A 21,430-nucleotide genomic window follows, 5' to 3' on the forward strand; every position below is an offset into this window, starting at 1 on the left:
GCGGAGGTCAGTGCCCGCCCGGTGCCCGCCGCCCGCCCGGCCGGGGCTGACGTGTCCGGCGCGGCGCGATGGCGGCCGCCTGGGAGGAGATCCGGCGGCTGGCGGCCGATTTCCAGCGGGCGCAGTTCGCCGAGGTGGCCCACAGGTGAGCAGGGCGGCGCCGGCACCGCCGCCGAGTCCGCCGGCCGTCGCTGCGGCCAGTCTGCCGCCGCCCCCTCCCCGCGCCGGCCGCGCTCCTTTCCCGCGCCGCCCGCACGGCCCCGGCCCGGACACACCCGGGGGACTCAGCCGGGCACGGCTCCTCCGTAGTTCCCCTTGTGCTGGTGCTCGTGAGCCCCGAGGGGCAACTGGGACCCCGCAAGGTACGTGCGGGCCCAGGAAAGCGACTGGGTGTGTTCAAGCTGCTCGACATGAGCACATCTCCAGTGCTTTGTTTCTTCTTTGCGTCCGGCTGACCAGTCGAGGTTGCCCAGAACTTTGTTTTTGTTAAAGAGAAAAAAAAATAAATCCCGAACGCGCAAAATAAAATAGAAAGGGACAGAAGGATGAAAGACACGAATTGTTTAAGCACAACCATTCCAAAATTCACCAGCAGGTGCATTCTGTCAGCTGGCGGGGCTGACAGCTGTTCAGGAGGAGACTAAAAGTTGTTTTGGAGAGATGACCTGAGTAAGTGAAGCCATATGGATGATTTGGTGCGTGATAAAACGGATTCAGGCAGTAGGGGTTTTTGTCTGAGAAAGTATATTCGCACAGAACAGCAAGTAATCTTCATTGTACTTCCTGTACTTAGTATTTTGGGAACATCAATTTAAAGATAATTTTAGCAAGTACTTACTTAGAATAACTGCTTATTCTTTGTGCTGTTGATAGATTGTCAGAACGGAACTGTATAGAAATTGTCACTAAACTGATTGCAGAGAAGCAGTTGGAAGTAGTGCACACACTTGATGGCAAGGAGTATGTCACTCCAGCACAGATTAGTAAGGAGATCCGGGATGAGCTTCACGTTTGTGGTGGTAAGTGTGGCATTTGGTTTCTTCCTTTGGATTTGGAAGTTAATTTTGAAGAGCTACAGAAAGAGCTTGAAAGTTTTCAGTAGCCTTAATATTTCAGGAAAAGTCAGCTTGTTTCCATTTGCTTTACCTACACACTATTTCACCTACTGTTACTTTATTTTCACTTCAGATCTGTGTCAAGCTTCTAGGTAAGCATATCAAGATATGTTACTTGGTTTATTTTCACCCATGCAGAATTTCTGAGATAACGTTGTCTAAGAACCCTTTCGAAGGAAATTTGGTATTTTTAATATGGTTAAGTATCTGGCCCAGATGTTTGGCCTTGATTTGGAATTTCAAAATCATTCTCCTTTTGTGCCATAGTAATCATGATATTTGTAACTTGTCATTAACAGATCTTTTATTTTACCAGTGTGAAGAGCCATCTGCTTTGTAAGATCTGACTCAAATATATAAGAAAGCAAATACTCTTCAGGCTGCTTTTCGTCAGTGGTTTTAATGAATAGGCAGTGTACTGTACTTTAACTTATAATTAAGGGTGAATTTCATGCATCACGTTTTTGGAAAACTAAATTCTTACTATGTTTATACAGATTAGTTATTTTGTTACTATTACCACAGGAATGCCTGTTTGTGTTATGCCATTTTGTATCATATCAGTGTGATAGCTTGGATTGAATTCAAAATTGCTGGTCTTTTGTTAGCAGCATCATGCAAAGGTAGAAAGTTTCGACGAAAGTTTTTGGTACTCATGGACTAGTTTCATTGGTCTACAAAAAAAAGTAAAATATTGCGTGCACAGTGGACTATGCAGTATTCTAAATTTTGTTCAAATATATTTTATGTACTAAAAGTGTATTTGTACTTTTCTTAAAGGTCGAGTTAACATTGTCGACTTACAACAGGTAACTCTACTAATAAAACTATGTGCTTGTTTCTTTTTTCACCATATATATTGTAAATGTGACATTCATTAGTTATACTCCAGCTATTTTTTTAAAGCAGAACAAACTTTATGAAGAACTGGTAGCTCATGTCAGAGTTCTGCAGATTACTTAATCCATCCATTTATTGCTTTATTGAAAGCTCCTCTCTGCTTAATGCTAATCTAGGACTTCTGAAATCACCACTGAAATACACAGATTTTCTTTATGAATTCTTTTCTTTGTAAACTGTGGAGGGCAAACAGAAAAGAAATAGGTTTCCCATTTAAATTGAAAGCTGCAGGAGCATGCATAATTAACTTTGCATGCCTCTTTGGATCTTTCCTCTTCATTAATCTCTTGTGTCCTCTAATCTTTATCCTCCAGTAGTCTTCCTCTGTGACTAATTTTCCCTTCTAGCTTAAGCAAAATTACTTGGAATCAGAAAACCTCTCTGAAAGACAATTTACTATTTTCTGACATCGCTTTCTGGTATTTGTTTATTATATAGGTTTCATTTAACGTTATAGGGTTAAAAGAAACAGTTGAAAAGAGAGTTTTTTTCCCCTAAAGCACTGCTGCTTTATTTCAAAACACAGATTAAGTCTGTATGTATGCAATAGTAGAAAAAAATAAAAGCACCTTTCCTCAAGACATAGAAGTGTGTAAGTAATATCTCAATGTTTGAGAATTATTTTCAATTTAAAGTTCTGATAAGAGGTTTTGTTGTTGGTTTTGGGGTTTTTTTTAGGTAATAAATGTGGACCTTCTACACATTGAAAACAGAGCTAATGACATCGTTAAATCTGAAAAAACTATTCAGCTTGTATTGGGACAGCTTATAAATGAGTGAGTACTTTCAGGAGCAGTATGTACAATTCACATCTTTTTTATTTTTTAAAACACAGACTAAAAATAACGTCCAGCCTTTGTTGCTTCTGAAGTGAAATAAATTTTTCTTGGCTGGTGCTGGGGCTGCTTGGTGGTGATCAATGCTACTTTTCCAAACAGCAAGTGAGGCCTATCTCAGCAAAGCATCCAGTGAATCCATGGAGCAAGGGCCTTACGGAATGTCTGTGTCCAGTGTCCTGCATTTAAGAGAGTTCATTTCTTACCCAGTGTGGTGTCTGTGTACAGCAGCCACACCTCATTTGCTCTATGGCTGTGCTAAATACCTCAGCTGTTGACAAACCTTCTCATTTTTTCCCACCTCTTAGCCTAAGATATTTGAGCTAAATATTGCATGGCTTTCAGCACACTAACAACCACTGAAATAGTACTCTTATGGATGGTTCTTATTATTTATCAAGCTGCAGGATCTATTTATATCCAAGAATATTAAGTTCCTGGCTCTCTTGAAATAAGACCTGTCTTGCTCACTATCCTTTTTCTAAGTTTCATTGACATGTTTTCCTCGTTCTGTTTTTTGACATTTTCATACAAGCAGATAAATGACCCATCTTAATACCTGGTTAGCAGGCTTTTTAAGAAACCACACCTTTTCACTTACATTGTTCTCCATTATTCATTTAAAATAACTTTCAGTTTATTTTTGTAAACGTGCAGCAGAAAGAGGTATATTAGAAGAGGTCAATAACTAATTCAGCATGTCACCTCGAGGCTGATCTTGAATTTCACACTTAATGTGTTGTGTTTGTGTTTTTTTTCTTGTTTTTAACTAAGGAGTTACCTGGATCAATTAGCAGAAGAAATAAATGATAAACTTCAGGAAACTGGCCAGGTGACAATATCAGAACTTTGTAAGGCATACGACCTTCCAGGAGACTTCCTGATACAGGTGATGCAAGCCACCAATCTAGCAAATGCAGAATTGATTGTGTTAATCTTCTTTTGTTATCTTTGCATTATCCATTGCTTGCTTTAATTGTGATGAACTGCTTGTCATTTTAAGCAGAAAAGTATCAGGTACATAAAGGTTGCAATTTAACAGCTGTTCACAGGTCGGGGTTGATGTTTGCTTTTTCACTACTGGCAAAATTTCTTCTGAATCTTTGTGACTGTTAGGAACAGATTAGGATTTGTAGTGTTAGGAACACCTTAGATTAGCATAAGATCTGAAAATTTTTTGGAAACACTTAAGATGTAGGGGTAATTTCACCAGCCTAATTAGCTACCCAGGAAGCAGAAATACGATGGTAGAGTCCTTTTAGTTTATTCAAAAAAGATAAAATAAATATTAATTCTTAGGAACTGAAGCCAGGCATTCAAACTAGAACCAGAAGTACTATTTACATTTAGTTAGTGAGTGCAGAGTGTTTAAAAGGGTAGGGAGAATTCTGTTTTGTTGACTTTCAGTCAAGGTTGAATTTTATTTGGAAGATGCTTTATTCAAAGGATAATCCCGTGACATGTGTCAAGTGAGCAGTCATATTAGGTACCACAGCCAACCATCTTGACTCTCAATATGTGAACAAATTCCCTCTAATATTTGTCGCATGATCAGTTTCTACAAAAAGATTTCTAACATACAGAAAGTTTTACGTGATTTCTCTTTGTTTCTTGGGTAGTATCTCCTGGCTTTAGTTCACTTTGCAAGGATGCACATTTATAAACTTTCCACCTTTTCGTGTTTATTGTTGTTAATTTTTATCTTGAATTTTTGAAAAAGTGGCCAGTGAATTCATCAGTCACTGGTTCGTACAAAACTAAGACAAAGATTAAATCTTAGTTTTCATTGTGCATCTCCAAACCACACTTATTTCTTCTGCAGAGTTTTCTGTCATCATTAGATACAAGTATATCTGATAGAAGAGGACATTCTAAGAGAAGCTAAATTCGTCTATTTACAGGCATTATCCAGGCGTTTGGGCAGAATTATTCATGGGCAACTAGACCAGGAAAACCGTGGGGTGATTTTTACAGAAGCCTTTGTGTCCCGCCATCGAGCACGCATCCGTGGTCTCTTCACTGCGATTACTCGGTAAATTACAATGCCTGCAACCACATGTTAAAAGATTTTTACCATAGGTCTTTATGGACCAAATCCAGTTGTGATTGAAAAAGAAAAGAAAATATAAAGACCTATGTATAGATTCCCTTAAGTTCAGTTCCTAAGTGAAATATTCAGTTACTTTAGACTCACTTGTTAGAAACAGGGACCTCCTTTTGAAACGAGAACAAGGGAAGTATAACAATATACAATATATAACATACTTTGGGTTTTTGGCTGAAGAAAATGTTAATCCATAGTTCTTTTATTTGCTTGTAGAATATCTGTCCTCATTATCACTCTTAATTATCATTGTGACTTCCTAGTCAGTTACATATTGATGTGATCACTACATGTGATTATATATAAGTTTTTCTTATTAAAGCAATAAGCTTCTGTGGCAATTTGTAAGAAGAGAAAAACTTGGGAGAGCAAAAGTTTCCTTACAATAATTATAGTAGCTTTGTAAGATATAACTTCACAGTAATTCAAAATTAAAACCTTGTAGACTATTTCAAACATCAGTGTAGCACCCTGAGGCTAAGACACTATGTAGTTTTGTCCATCTGGAGTAACCTTTCTTACTTATGGATTCTCCACATCGATTTCACATCATTAACTTATATTGTTTCATTGTTTGTTTTTTTTTTCCAAGGCCTACCCCTGTAAGTAACTTGATCACTCGGTATGGATTTCAAGAACATTTACTTTACTGTGAGTTTCATTCAGAATATTTTGTGTCTGTTAGGTAATTAATTCTTCATTACTGTAAGTGTGCTTTCAGAGAAGCATTTTAGTATATAACCTTAATTCTGGAATAAAGAACAATGTGTTTCTCTTGACTGTAGAAAGTATTAAACCTTTTGTGCTATCCATAACTGAAGGGATGTTCTCTGTGTCTAAAGCAGTGAAAGCATATGTTGATGAAATGCCTCTGGGGGCAGAATGATGCAAGAATTACAGTACTTATTTAGTCATCTCTTTCGTTATTCGCCCTTAGCTACTGGCAGTTTTATCAGTGAAGCACACAAAAGGGGACAGATTTTATGTACTCAAATAGCATTAACTGCTCAGGATTTTATTTACTAACTTTTCTTTGTGATAACAGAGGCAGTGCTTTTGTTATACTCTTAGTTAAATGACTTTATGTGCTGAGAGATAAAGCATATCCTTAAACTGTTTGGTTTTATTTTCTGCAGTTCCTTTTTTAAATAGAAATGCATAAAGATTCTCTAACCAACTGCTGAAATCTTTAGGCACTACTTAATTGTTTGTCACTTCTGGTGTTGCAGTTTTTCTCTGTGTACCCGCTCCTGTCTCTCCAAAATGCTGCTTCAAGTGTTGTTAGTCTCGTACGACTGGCTGACCAGGTGCTGCTGGTCTTTAAAATCCTTTAATGGTTTTCCGTCTCTTCTCCGGAAAGTTAATACTTCTCTTTTGTTTCACTGGGTCTTTTTGCCTTCAGGGTATTGCTCACTTTAGCTCCACTGTGGTATGTCTCTGCTTACCTTCTTGTTCTTTGCAACAAGCTTATTCAATAAAAAATAAAATCTTAGCACTTAAATAAAACCATATAAACACTCTACTTTCACATAATCAATTTAAAATTTCCACTTCTTCTTTAATGTACCATCCAGGTATTCATAGATCAAAAGGAAAATCTGTTAAATTACAGTATAGAAATATTTCTATACCCAGCAAATTTCAGTATTTTGTTACAGTCTATTTCAAACAAGTCCTTCAAGTACATCATTGTGCTTTGCTCGTGGACAGTGTTAATGTGAATTGAAGTTCTAGTGTTTTCTTGTCACCAGTAATCATCACAATATGTATTTCTAGTATTTTCCTGGGGTTTTTATTTATTGAAATTGTTTTTCTTTAGTTTTTCTTACTGTCTTTCATTACTTCTACAGTTTCATAAGTTTCAAAGGGCTTTTTATCTTTTTATCTTTATCACATGTACTCAGTGCCAGAGTACATGTGAGTTTATTGTGTCCATTTGCTGAGATATCATTTCAATTTCACGAATGCTGAAAACCTGAAAAATACCTTGTAATGTTACTTTTCGCCTTTTGTGTTTCTCACTATTTACAATGTGTTTTAAAGTGGTCTTTGTCAGTTTTCTGTCTCTTCCAGAATAAAAACGTAAGCTCATTGTAATGTTTGTATAACTTACAAAGAGCTAATTATTTAATCAACACTTGGGTTTAGACAGGATAAACATTATTCGTTGGTTCTGTCGCATAGCTGTGCTGCTATTCATCTTAAGCTGGCATGAAGTTATGATAGAAAATAGTTCCAGAAATGAGAAACTCTTTAGGTTAAAAAGCATAATGAAATCACAGATGTGCTTAATTTCTGAATATTATGTTACTGATGTGGGACAGACATGTAGGGATACTTACTGTCTTTACCAGACTTTGACAGAGACCTAATAGAACGCAGCAAACTACTTGGTCACCCTTAAAAATAAGTGTGAAATTATGGTAGTTCTGCAGAGGTCCTGTTGGTTTAAAACAAAATAGTGTCCAGGCATAATTGTAGCAGGGTCTGTGAAAACTCTGAGAGCACCTCCTTTGCCTTGGAGTTTTAGAACTGGCACTTCATATAATACAGAAATTAATTGACGACTTCTTTTCTTCTGATGTCTTCTTTCTCTAAAGACTCTAGTTCATTACTAGTGCTTCACAAAATTGGTTGAAAATCCCTTAAAGTCTAATTTTTTTTCCTAAAAAACTTTGAGTAAGAAGAAGTTGAATTGGAAACAGAGGACCAAGAGAACGAGAGAACTGTATTGTCTGACAGTCGCTTAAGTGGAATAGGCACATTGACTCTATTTTCTAAGTGTAACTAAAATATTAGGAAGTATAAAAATCTAATTTTATTTCCAGAATTGGTCTTATAAGCTCCATTTTATACAGTGTAACTGAACCGTGGCAGAATATGATTTCTAGCTCTTGTCTTAGATTACATAAAACTATATCTTACTTAAATCGGTTTCTCTTTCTTCTGTATTTTTTCAGTGTAAGTACTGTTCAGCTGTGCTAGTGGAAGTTGTGTTCAATAGCTGCTAGCTTATAGAGGCTCATCTACACTATAGGCATATTTGACCAAAAATATCATGATTTAATATGCAGTATTTCTTCTGGAACCATGTTTTCCGGTAAATTTTCCTGCTAAACCTCTGTATGCTGTAGTAAGCATGTTGTAATGTTGACTGCTGCTTGTATTTAATGAGGAAGAAACCATACCATGTGATACCATTTAGTGTTTTGTTCCAGAATAAAACCTGTCTGTTAATGAAATAGAAATTAACTCAAAGTGAGGATAAAAAAACCCCATCCAATAAAGCTCTGGAAATTAGCAGAGCTTAGCAGTTGATGTCACTGATTTTTTTAAATGTATCTATTGTATTACGAAAAGGCAAAAGCAGAACATAGGAAGCAGATCAGATATTCCTATACACCTTTGAAGGATTGAAAAAAATCTTATTTAGCATCAAGAAATGCTTAGTACTTTGGTACTGCCAGTTACCAGTATGCTCTTTGTCCAGCAGTATTTGTTCATTCTCAAGAGGTTATTATTGGCAACTGTTACGCAGTTTATGTGGCAATTTTTCATGACTTTTTCATGTCATTTTAGTGTGTTTAGATCTCTTTTTTTCCATCTTGGTTAACATGCAAGCAATAAATTCAAAGAGAACATTTTTAATAAAATGCTCATATATTTTACTGTCTGGCCAGAGAAAGATTCTCTTATGTCTGCATTTTCTAAATAAAAAGCTTGAACTGCCTACATATAAAAAATGTTTTGATCCTGCCATTGTGGCTCACTGTTTTGAAATGTATGATTTCCAGAGCTCTTAAGAAGACATTCTCATAAGTGTTAAAAATAATTTATAGAGCTTGGAAAAGTTTCACTAGAACAAGCACAAACAACTAATTGGTGGGAAGAAAGGAAAAGCAAACTAGGGAAAATAATTGCTGTCTTTTGATTAATGGATATGTTGGCATGGAAACTGTCGCTTAATTTATTTTCTTCTTGTAGCTTTACTAGAAGAACTTGTTAACACTGGTCGTCTAAAAGGCACCGTGGTTGGTGGGAGACAGGATAAGGCTGTGTTTGTTCCAGATATCTATGCCAGAACACAGAGCAACTGGGTGGATTCTTTTTTCAAGCAGAATGGTTACTTAGGTAATTAATCTATATTCTCACAGATAAAATATCTTTCTAAAACTAGTTTAGGTAATTGATCTTCCCCTAATATAGCTAGTGCCTAGAGTGAAGCCTCACAAGAATAAATAAAAATCAATACAGTAGTTGATACTCCTTTGTTAAAAGACCATCTTGTTTATAATGATGTGTGTTACTTTATGACAACTATTTCAGCAGATTGAACCATATTGCTAAACTGTATATATCTCACAGACAGAGCTACAAATGCTACTTTTATTACTGCTTTGAAAACATTTCTTAGACTGCTCATTGTAGACTTTTCAGATGATCATGGCAGGTGTCCAGATTACAACCAAACTTTGACTGTTAATAGTCTGAATTTGCGGTGCACAGGAAGAATTTTTTTTTTTCCAAAATAATATCTGTGGAACTGGAGTGAGTAGCAGTAGTGTCCTAATTTAAATCCAGACAATTCTGTGTAATTTAAAGCTGAGTGATGCTGGATGATGATATTTTAAAACACCTATGTGTATGGGAAAATGTGGACCTGAATAAATAGAGGAATGTCCCAGAGGGCCTTGTCCCTAAGTAACAGTTAGTCTTGCAGATTGAAAAGATTCACCATAATTTACAGTGGTAGTAGTGTTTCTGTCATGTTGTTTGACTGATAGAGTATCTGTCAAAGTCTTTAAATGTTTTCTGAACATCTTAAGTATAAACTGCCAAATAGTTGAAATGCTTTGCTTGTGAAGCACTGTATGATTCTATGAGTATATTGGAGTAACTTTTGAAAACAAAACACTTAGGCATTGTATATATTGTAAATATTGTTCATGTTATATTAGAATACTTTGGAAATATTTAATTACATAATTAAAATATAATTAAGATATATACTTAATCGAATAAGAATCTGGGGAAAAAAACATTTTTTTTCTGAACTCAACCCAAAGTCATGTCCATGATTTAATCTTCATATTTCTATTAACAGTGTTCAGGTGTAGTTTGTATTGGACTAAGTTTTAGGTCAGCATTAGCTTAAGGCTGCATTTACTTGTATAAAACTATATGTAATTCTTCATTTCCTGCTTTCAGAATAAAATCATCCCCTAAGATCTTGTATGTATATGAAGGAACTTAATTGTAACAGACATCTAACTATTTTATAGAATTTGATGCATTGTACAGACTTGGTATCCCTGACCCAGCAAGCTACATTAAAAAAAGATACAAGTCAACACAGCTCTTATTTCTGAGAGCAGCTTGTGTTGGTCAAGAAATTGTGGATCAAGTTGAAGCCTCTGTAGAGGAAGCCATCAGCTCTGGAAACTGGATAGACGTAGCAGTAAGCAATCCTTTCAGTTACTGTTGTTGGATTTATTTCTTTTGTTTTATTTTTGTGTCAAATGATATCTTATTGAAACTGCACATATGTATAATGAAATTCCATGTTGTCAAAGAGGAAAATTCAGTTTAAAATGACAAGTAAAAGGGCGTTATTTGCCTTTGATTTGATCTGAAAAAAACAGGGAAAGGTGTAGCTGTAAAACCTGTATTATATAGATTTTAAGGCATCAAGGACTTACTAATATTCAGTTAATAAATATGTAAGACTAACTTTATTTAAAAATTAGTGCTAAAGTATTCTGCTAGAGAGCAATATATTTCTGTTGGGCTTTTTTTTTAAAAAAGTCTAAGCTGAACTCTTACAAAACTTTCAGTAAGCAAAGGGATCATAGTCATTTTGTCCTCACTAAACCCTAATTTTAGGTCTTACAGCACTACCCTGTCATTTTTAAGTCTCGCTGTTGTTTTGTGTTTGGCATTGCTCTGTATCTGTTGAGCTTTATTTTCAAGAAGTTGCCATGCATTTGCACAGGTAACACATATTTTTAGGGCAATGCTTATTTAGGATGTTAGAAGATTTCAAATAGTGTGTACTCTTAAATTACTAGTTTAATTTTAAAAGTGCAGTGTTTTCTAAATAGATAACAGATGTCAAATGGCACGTCTCTGGATTCTGTTTATCCACATGTGAGGTTATTGTATTTTGATTTTCTTTACCCTAGACTCTTCTGCCCAGTTCATTGTCAGTAGAAGATGCCGGGATTTTGCTTCAGCAAGTGATGAGATCTTTAAACAAAAACTCTTCAGGTTTAGTCTTCAGTGACACCATTGCAGTCAGTGAGAAATTTCTAAGCAGCTGTGCTGACCTCTTTTCTGATATGATGCAACAGAAAGCTGAAAAGGTACAGTTTTTTTAGTGGTCAGGATACAGTGCGCGTTGAATGTTGGAGGATAACTTATGTAACTTTCTATTTGCTGTTATCATTTCTTTACATCTCTTATGAAAATAAATGAAGAAAATGTATGTATATGTAATCAGTGTAATTTAATGTATATTCAGGTGCACTCAGGGAACACACACAGAATGATCAGATGCCAAATTTTTAAGAGAATAAATATCTCTTCGTGTGTTACAGTTGGAAGACATGGTCTTTGGTTAGTGTACTTGAAAATGGTCAAACAGCTTAAATGTTTCCTTATGTATCTTTTGATCCTGTATGTATCTTTTTGCTATTAAATGCATGTTCTTCACTTTAGGAAATGAAAAACAACCCTGTTAATTTAATCACTGAAGAAGATTTAAAACAGGCTTCCGGTTTAGAGAATTCATATGCTAATAGAAAAGACAAAAAGGATGAAAGAAGAAAGAAAGCAACAGGTAAAAAAAAATCAATATTAGCTAAAGCCAAAAAAAAAAAAGCCTTGTTTTTCCTTGGAAATACTCAAATATAAAGTTTGTGTATTTTGTACTCTCCAGTCCATTGCTGAAGATATTTGAGAAATAACCCAACCACTTATCATTATACTGTGGATGTAGATATATCTGAGCTATGTCTATGAGAACTAATTTCCGATTTAGAAGTGCAGAGGAACTACCATAAGCATCTCTTGAGTGAGTCCAACACAAGACAGCTGGTTTTAAAAGCAAGGAATCCATTGTATACAGTATGGCCACATAAATCTGAGCAAAACCAGTATTAGCTCAGGGACCTATACCATTTTTTATTACACAGTGCAGATACACTTTTAGTCTCCACTTTTCAGGAATCCAGGAAAATTAAAATATTTCTTACTAGGCTTGAGATATTAATTCTAAAATAACTTCGTGTAAATTGAGAATAAGTTTCTTGGTGTTTTTTTGGAGAATATTTGACATCTTTTCTGAGAAACCCATGCCAGAGAATTTTCTGTTGTTTGCTCATGTAACAGTTACTTGGGGATTAAGACAGTTTACTCTGAGGTATATCCTGGATTAAATTAATCCCAAACTTTACTCCATGTGTGTGGTGGCTGTTTGGATGGATTTTAATCTAAGAAGAAAAAATGTGTGGGTTTAACCCATTGAAATCTTTCTGGTTTTTAAAATGTTATTCAGATTGGAGACTGTATTTTCAGTGCCAAAAACTGTATGTGGCTCTTCTGTTGCTACAACACAGTTGAGCAATCTATATTGAACTCACATGCAGAGTGTTATGTGCTGCTGCAAGTAAGAGAATTAGAGCACTGATGCATTTAACTTAATTGAATATACTCATCTACAAAGTAAAACAGTATATTCTATCTTAACAAGCGATAGATTTTTCTAGGCCATAACTTAGGCAGAGAAGCTTGAAACTTAATTATCTGTCATATCAGAATGGCTTCAGTTTTCAGCACTCTGAGGAGTGAGACTCTACTGAGCCTGTACTAGGTGACTAGATAAATTCATATCCACAGGTAACATATGCTGCACCATCAGCAAGCACTACCCTGAATGTTTTTTTTATGGACTGTTAGGTGTATTACCTAAAAAAACCTAACATAACAGTTTATGTAATGTAATGACTGTAATGCAATTATGTTTCAAATAAGCTTGTGAAAAGCACTAATTATTTTTTTTGTTGTTCCTGCAAAGTGATGCTTAAAAATCCATGTATAGCATGTAACAGATGCAGTTAGCTTTATAAGTAGTAGCATCTTGTCTTTTCTTAAATAATAGTACTGTTACATAATGCAGTTACTTGGAATCTTGGACCATATATTTAAATGGAAAAAATACCTACTTTCTTAAGGCATAGAACATAACTCCAGTTATTCTGGAGTTTAAATTTCTGTCAAGTGAAAAGATAACAACAAACTATGAAAAAGGGAACAAACAGCAGAACAGCTTACTTTGTGGAGAGGGACTGTATAACAAATTGAAATTCTGTCTGCAGTTGAATACATTGATTACAGGACTTCCGAACAAAGTAATTCGTTACATGTGGCAGAACTGGAACATCTCACTGCTTTATAGTCATCTAGGAAAAGTCAAAAAAAATTGAGTGCTCTAGTTAATTGAGTGTGTGCTTCCAGGAATATTTTGGATAACTACTATTCATGCAGCATTCTTCCTCTGAAAATTAACAAAGTTACATTATCTGAAGTATTTTTTAAAAGCTCAGTTATTCAGCATCACTGGATAAAGATGCTAAGTGCTTACTAAGGTGCTATTTTCAGCCAACAGAAAATCTCCCATTGCATTATGGACACTGGTATTTCATCTGTTTTCATCTGGAGGAAAGATATTGCTCTTTTTTTTCTTTTTAATCATATGTGCATTTGATATTAGTATTTGAGTTTATTAATGACATTGGCTTAAACAAAGCTTCGACTCAGTTACTTTGTTTTCTTAAGGATGAAACTAATGGTCCTGATATTCTGGAATATGTGTTCTACTTTGTGTTGAGAATCAGGTTGTGACTTTTTATTCAGCATTAACAAATAACACAGATAGTTATGATACTATTGTAAAAGTTTCAAGCGCTACCACTTTCCTGTGTACTAAGCAAGTAATTCCCCACCAGAGGGCAGTGGAAGCGTGAGAGCAGGAGGCGGTGGCAATGCCAGAGAGATCAAGGTTAAGAAAACCAAGAAGAAAGGAAGAAAGGATGCTGACAGCGATGAAGAGTCACAGGGGACTGTCACAGGTTTGTAGTTTTATTTTAGGTACTGTCTATTCATGTCTATTCAACGCATTTTTATCACTTGCTTTTCCTCGTGTCTGTTCTTCTCCTACTGTGTAGGTAAGGTCAGGTAAAATGTCAAAGAAGATGAGAATACCATTTAGTTAGAATTGTATCAGTGGATATATGATGTTGCTATTTCAATGAAATGGGCATACCATGTTCACTGAAGAGTATAGCTTAGTCTTTAAAAAAGAAATTTAAGTAAAGGAAATTAGACCATTTTCTATTTATTTATTTATTTATTTATTTAAAGTAGGAAATACCTTAAATTTTGGGATGAAAGTTATACTTGATTTTGTAGCAGCTGTGTACAGTAAATGAATGGCCTAAATTAACAAATCATAGCAATCAAACAGTTTTCCTCGATAGGGATAAAATATAAAGTCAAAACTAAGTTTTAATATTTTAAAAAATATTCATATTGTTTAGCTGAGACTTTTACATCTGAGCTAGCTACCTTTATAACTGCTGACTCTTTAAAGGAATTTGAATCACTCCCTATTGGCACCCATTTCTCTGCCTTCTCAGTTAGGAGAAGGAACATGGATGGCTTCCTAAGAAGTAAAAGCCAGCATTGTTAGAGCAAACAGTGGTTGCAAATGAAACAGTGGTGTTCTTTCTTTTATTCAATGGAACACTAGAAATGTGTGCTTCTATTTTATATATAGTACCTGGACTTTCAATACTGACTGAAAAATACTTTTAAACATGATATTTGAAGTTATGAAGTACAGCATATTAATTTTGTTTGATATTGCTCTCACTGATTGCTGTAATTCATATATAAATGAAGTTATTTTTCAGGACTTCTCAATTACTGAGTAAAACAATGTTAAATCACTTTTTTTTTGGTGTAACCTTTCATGTGTTACCACTGTTGCTTCTTGTAATTGTATAGTAATATATAGATTGAATCACAATCTCAAGATAAATTCAGATGAAACCATTCAAATGTAAATAAGACCCTTTCAAAACCTGACTTAAGCTCCTTTTTCACTTGTTTATATAACTTTGTATGCTTATTGCTACTGTGGCACAACTAGGAGCATCATTGATCTCCATACATGCAGTTACTTTATGTGCAGAATAAACCTGTTTTAAGCCACAACTTGAACATGGAATGCCTGTCCTTTTATGGTTCTATGTCATCACCCTTATCTCATTCTTATATGTAAAAAGTAAATTCTGCAGCATGCAGGCAAACTTCATGTTTTGTGCGAAATCAAAACACAGCTGCACTAATTTGTATTTACAAGCAGCATGTAAGTGGGTTTTATTACTGGAACATCTCTTCTGGTTTAATATTATTGTTTTGTCACGTCTCAAATTTTATACTGTAACCTCAAGTTTATGATACTGTGTTACAGGATTGTGTACCTTACTAAATGGAGTTTAAAAAAAACAAAAGGCTTGTGAAATCCTTCAAATAGGAACACTCTGTTCAGTTTTGGCACTTTAAAATCTGCCTGGTCTTGGAGAGATTATGGTTTCTAAACTTATAGGTGGGCCGAGCAGCCTGAAATGTCTTGTCAAAAATACCTGTCCTTGTACACTACTTCAGAAGCTTCTAAGTAATGGAAAGAGAAATTTTGTTAGTTTTTCAGATGTGTAAAATTTAACTGTCATGTATAGTCATCCCTTTTTTTCCACTGTTGATAATGCATTTCTTCTGTGGATGTTTGGATTTTCAGTGTCTCATGCCAGAGTAGTTGCAGCAATACTAAATGGAATGTTTTCTCACTGAATGTTGTTCATGGCAACTACAGGTAGGAATAAGCAGCCAGAGTTCCCTTTCATGTCTCAAGAGGAAATTGAGGATGTCTTAAAGACCCGCCTGCAGGATTGCCCTGAAGAGCTTATTACGGAAATTGCTGAACATCTAAGAAGGTAATTTCTGTAATTCATCTGGAGTTACAAAATTCTTAATTCACTTCAGATGAATCTTCAGTCTGTTTTCTCGCTTAGAAAAAAGTGATTTGTTGATAGAAGTGAATCATAATATTCTTTTTCTATACAGCTTCATGTTACGTACTCCTTAGGTGTTAGAAAGCTGTGCTGACACAATAATGAGAAATAATGCTTAGCAGTATGTGGTTCTGTATCTTTGTCAGCAAGCTTATTTTCAGCTCTATGAGTGTGTTTCCACCCCCTTACACATGCTGGAATTTCACTAGTCCCATCTTCTGTACAGCCTTTGGTATATGTCCATGTTTCCTGCCTTCTGTGACTTCACTGCTACCCGTGTGAACTGGGTAGTACCTACGTCATCAAACTGATCTATGCAAAGATAATCCATGCATTTTTTTAAAAGATGTTTCATACAAGAGATGATGTGAATATGTGTGTTTAGAGCAAAAGGCACATAGTAAGACTGTAACAGCCAAGCTTGAATAAACTTGGAGTGCAATAGTAATAGTAACTGCATCTTTAGAAGGACCTGAAATCTGTCCACAGACCCCGGAAAGTTTGTGAATAGCGTTGCTTCTGGAAATCCTTCTATCTTTCACCTTGTTTCCGTTTAGGAGTTTTTATAAGTTAAAACCATGGCAAGCATTTACATACCATGCATACTGTAAGAGTAGTACATTTGCAATTGCAAAAGTACATTTTAATTTCCCAGTGTTTTTTCCTGATTTCTATTATTTGCTTTTTATTTATCTCATGTGTGACATTCATATCTCATTCCTTTTTACTATGTAATGAAATAGTTTTCTCTATTGCTGATAAATTTGGGAAAACCTACAGTTTTACTTTTTGCTTAATGTTTTCTTCTTTCCCATTCTAAGACCTTTAACAAAAACTTATCAGGAAGTTGTGCGTTCTGTTTTTACGTCTTCAACATCTTCCTCTGGAGCTAACAGAAAACAGACTATGAAGGACTTGCAGGAGGAATTCTCAAACTTGTACAACAACATTCGGTTATTTGAAAAAGGAACAAAGCATTTCACAGGTAAAAATTGTTAAAATTATTCCAGAATCTACATTCAAGGTCAAAGAGGAGCAACAGTTTAAAAAGGAAAATCTAAAAAGAAAGAACTTGAGATGTGTTTACTCTGCCAAACAGTCCCCTTATGCTGAAGTGCATCCCTTTACACACTTATTGTAATACATTCTCTTTATTTCATATCCATATTCTTTTATATCTTAAGTCAAGATCATTCTGTGTTCTTGTCCTTCCTTCCCAAGTGTTTGCATTCCTTCCAAGTTTTTATTGTCTAGGGAAAAAAAAATTTAGTAAGCTCACTTTATTCTGTCACCTGTGCCACTATTGAAAGAATTGAATACTACTTGATTCTGAAAAGCTGCTGTTTAAACCTCTTAGTTTGATACTGGAAGTAGCTGCTCCTTGAAGATAGTCTGTCAAAAAGTTGTAGATTCAAATGACAGAAAAGTTAGCATTAGGAAAATATTGTAGACATTTCCAAGATTCTCTGCTGTATTCAGCTTTCTTCTAGAATTTTCCTAGTGGAAAACTTCTAAGAAAAGGAAACACTAGCAAAAAAACCCTGATATTCCTATGCTTTGGAATACATGGAATTATTTCTCATGAACCTTTGTTCTTGGACATGTATTCTATAGCCTTTTTTTTTTAAATTCTACTATTTCAGTCTTAAAAGTCTGCTCTTTTGTTTGACTGCTTATCCTGCAGAATTTTCCTTTACATACTTATTACTTGATGGATAACAGTGGTTGTTCATTACTGGTTTAGGAGGATTATAGAAGGACTAGTTTACTGCTTATACAGATACACCTTTGAAATACTAACAATGCATTGCAATGTCCTTACAGACCTGAAAGCTCACGTTTTTTACTGAAGAATGTTCCTTTAGAACCAGCAAATGAGGGATGTTAGCTTCATGTATCCAGATAGCTTTCTCATACTGCTCATGGTTGATTCCATGTTTTAGGAAGTGCTGTGATAATGTCATAGGAATCAGATAACTATACTAAGTGAATTTAATCACTTATTTCTTTTAACAGATGAGACTCAGACTAACCTTGCCAAACACTTGTTGAAGACTGTGTGTACAGACATTACAAATCTTATTTTCAACTTCTTAGCATCTGATTCAATGATGACAACAGAAAACTACTCTACAATCACAAGTGAGGTACACAGATAACAGTTGCATTTTAACAGTCTCAAGCAGATCAGTGATGTTCATTTGGTATTTAATTGCTTCTGTTTAGATATGCCTATACCTAAAATTATAATTAATATTACAGATTATTTCCATTCTGGTCCCATACAGGGCAGGACCAAGATTTTAGGTAAACTGCCAGAAGACACCAAAGGTCCTTTAACTAAACTGCATACTTCTCTGAATGGCAAGGTAAAGTTCAGATTTTCTGTTCTGCTGATACAGTTCTAACAAATAGCTGACATACATAGTGTAGTACACAAGCCCTGCTGCTGTGAAGAATAAAGGCAAAATAATCTTTTGAATTTGTGTAAGGCAGTGAGAGTGTGTTGAATTTTCAGAAGTGAAAAGGTGATCTTACGTTTTGATACTGATGGTCACCTAGCTCTTTGCTGCCAGATGGAATCCTATATGTGCCATCTTTTATGGGCAGCTGAGAAAAGTAAGAACTGGGAGAGAATTTCCTGTGTTAAGTGGTTGATATTTCTTGTATTTTGTTCCCAAAGTTCCTGATTGTTCTCCCATGTTTTTTTTAAACTTGTAAAATAATGGATATTTTTTAAGAAAACAAACATTCAGATTATGGCAGTGTAGGTACAAAGGAGAGTTATTTATTAATTCTTTTATACAGATGACAATACGTTTCTTAAGAAAAATATATCTGTAAATAATTCTAGAACATGTATCCATTTTTAAGACTAATGAATTACAGTTTGGGTTAGTATTTAAGTGTGTGAACTATTGTAAAGTGAACAAAGTTAATTTCTACTAAATTAAGTTAATTTCTACTTGTTACTTTCTCTTTTTTTCTGTAGTTCATTTCAAGTGTATTCACAGTCATCTCTTCGTGTGATTAATTGAGAACAGTGCCTAAACTTTTTTATAATCTGCTGACAGAGATTAAATATTTATATCATTTTTTTAATAGAGTGTAGAAGATTTTCTTTCATGCCTTGATTCTGCAGTGGATATTTGTGGTATTATGGTGAAAAAAGGAGACAAAAAGAAGGAAAGGTACCTTAATTTTATTTATTCTATGAAATGTAGCTATATTGCTGCACAAATGCTAGATAGTTTGGTAGCAACCACACAGAATGTATAAAAGTCCTTCTTTCCAAACTGTTTAATGGAAAAATACAAAGTCAAGCAGTCCTAAATCCATGGAAAGCAGAGGAGGAGAGCATTCACATTTAGCTAGTTTTCTTGACTCGCTGCTTGCTACAACATAGTGTATAAATTCTCTAGGGGTCTTTAAAAATCTGAGCTACACCAGTGCTAGCTTTTTTTTTGATTATTATTATTCTGGAATTTCACATAAATAAATGGTCGGTCAGAGGAGAAAATTAAAATAATTGATGTTAGATATGGCTTAGAGTCTATGATCAACTACTATATGATAGAATCATAGAATCATATTTTTGTTTAATGCATTCTTGTTCCTTAGGCAAGTCCTGTTTCAGCATAGGCAAGCTTTGATTGAACAGCTGAAAGTCACAGAAGATCCAGCTCTTGTTCTGCACCTGACATCAGTACTGTTATTTCAGTTTTCAACTCACTGTATGCTTCATGCACCAGGAAGATCAGTACCACAGATCATTAATTTCCTAAGTGGCAAGATCCCAGAGGTATTCTTTTCTAGCTTTTTGAGGGGAAATTACCTTTTATCTATGACAGAACATAAAAGTTGTGCCTGACACTATTTATTTCTGCTGCATAAATCTGGCACCATTGCATTTCATATCTGATCATTACTTTATGTACAGAATGTCCAATCCCTCTGACCTATACTGTATTTCAAACCTTTCCTTTCATGGATCTGTCATCAATATTTTTTTAATAAAATTAAAAATCAATCTGTTATTAGTACTTTGCTGTTACTCACAGAGGCAGCTCTGCACTGGGGGAAGTTACAGTTCTTATAACTGAACATTTTTCACTCTCTTTTTTCTCAGCTATAGCATGGTTCCTTTTTAAAATTTTCTAATTCAGTTTTAAAGAAAGATACACTTCTTCCGAAGCAAAAATACTGAAATTCTGTATTTTATGCTGCCAAAACTGGTGATGTTTACTAACTGCATTGCTTTCCTGCTTCAGTTGTTAAATGTCCTGGTTTTGCAGCATGGACGCACTTTCATTTTTCTGCCTCTTTGAATGTCTGTCAGAATTTAGGTTGTCAAATACCTTGATGAAAATATGTATCACTAACCCTCTTTGGGCAAGAATGGGGAAATGCTTTTTTAAAAATTTAATCTTTAATTGTAGGCCTGTCTACCTGCTCTGTAACATTGACATCCCTTTGTTTTGTTCTCTTCTTTTGCCCTCAGGATCAACATTCTCTGTTAGTCAAATACCAGGGATTAGTGGTGAAACAATTGATCAGTCAGACTAAGAAAACTGAACATGGAGAGAGTGACACAACAGATAACAGGGAAGAGGAGGAAGGAGCAGATACCATTCGAAAAGAGCTCCAGGAAATCACTACCTCTATCAAAGATGTTGTTCTCAGACCTAGGAAATTTTCTGTAACAGAGGAATAAAATTATTATTCGGTGCATCTACTTCCATGATATAGTCAGATTTTATTTTCTTTATTCCGTAGAAAAGAACAACAAAAAATGCTTCACAGACTTTAAAATTTGGCTTCTAACAATTGCAAATCACAGCCAGGGAACACAGTTGCTGGGTGATGGTGGCAAACAGTTTTATTATACGCTACTACAGTGTACATTTAACACACATTAAATGTAGATGTGGCAGAGCACAGTTGTGGACACGTTGGGTATTAAATTAGTGGGTTCTAGTTGGTATCTTCACATGAGGCCTCAAGAGATGTTTATTCTTCAAATAACAGTGTATTTTGTTCCATACACACACACAGGCTAATAGTTTCACTTCTCTGATTTGGATTTATAGTGAGATAAGGCCTGTCTATCTTAATTTCAAACACTAGTTTTTAAACATATACTGATACCTAGTACTATACCAATGAAGGCCACCTTTACTCTCATACATTAGTGGGTGTTTTCGGCTTCTGTTCACTGGACCGCAGCAGTAAAAACATTTGTGTGCAAGTGTTTATTGGTAAACTTAAAAGAAAGTGAACCAGTACTAATGTGAGTTTCTAAATGTACTGAAAACTTAGGAAAATCAGTACACTTATGCTATT

At 35.2% G+C, this 21,430-nt stretch overlaps 1 protein-coding gene across 1 annotated transcript; it reads left to right on the forward strand.

Moving 5' to 3' along the window:
- Positions 1-4: 4 nt before the first annotated feature.
- On the forward strand, positions 5-20,822 carry UFL1 (UFM1 specific ligase 1). Its single transcript, XM_051778180.1, has 19 exons — positions 5-145; positions 874-1,019; positions 1,896-1,924; positions 2,694-2,791; positions 3,626-3,740; positions 4,753-4,883; positions 5,548-5,606; positions 8,940-9,086; positions 10,238-10,413; positions 11,138-11,317; positions 11,673-11,793; positions 13,961-14,083; positions 15,889-16,009; positions 16,909-17,072; positions 18,104-18,234; positions 18,376-18,456; positions 19,193-19,278; positions 19,709-19,889; positions 20,589-20,822. The coding sequence occupies exons 1-19, from the start codon at positions 69-71 to the stop codon at positions 20,799-20,801; spliced, it is 2,379 nt and encodes a 792-aa protein (XP_051634140.1). The 5' UTR covers positions 5-68; the 3' UTR covers positions 20,802-20,822.
- Positions 20,823-21,430: the final 608 nt, after the last annotated feature.

Source organism: Manacus candei, unplaced genomic scaffold (assembly GCF_025592945.1).
Source record: "Manacus candei isolate 608988 ecotype Guabito, Panama unplaced genomic scaffold, ASM2559294v1 h1tg000011l, whole genome shotgun sequence".
Taxonomy (NCBI): Eukaryota; Metazoa; Chordata; class Aves; order Passeriformes; family Pipridae; genus Manacus; species Manacus candei.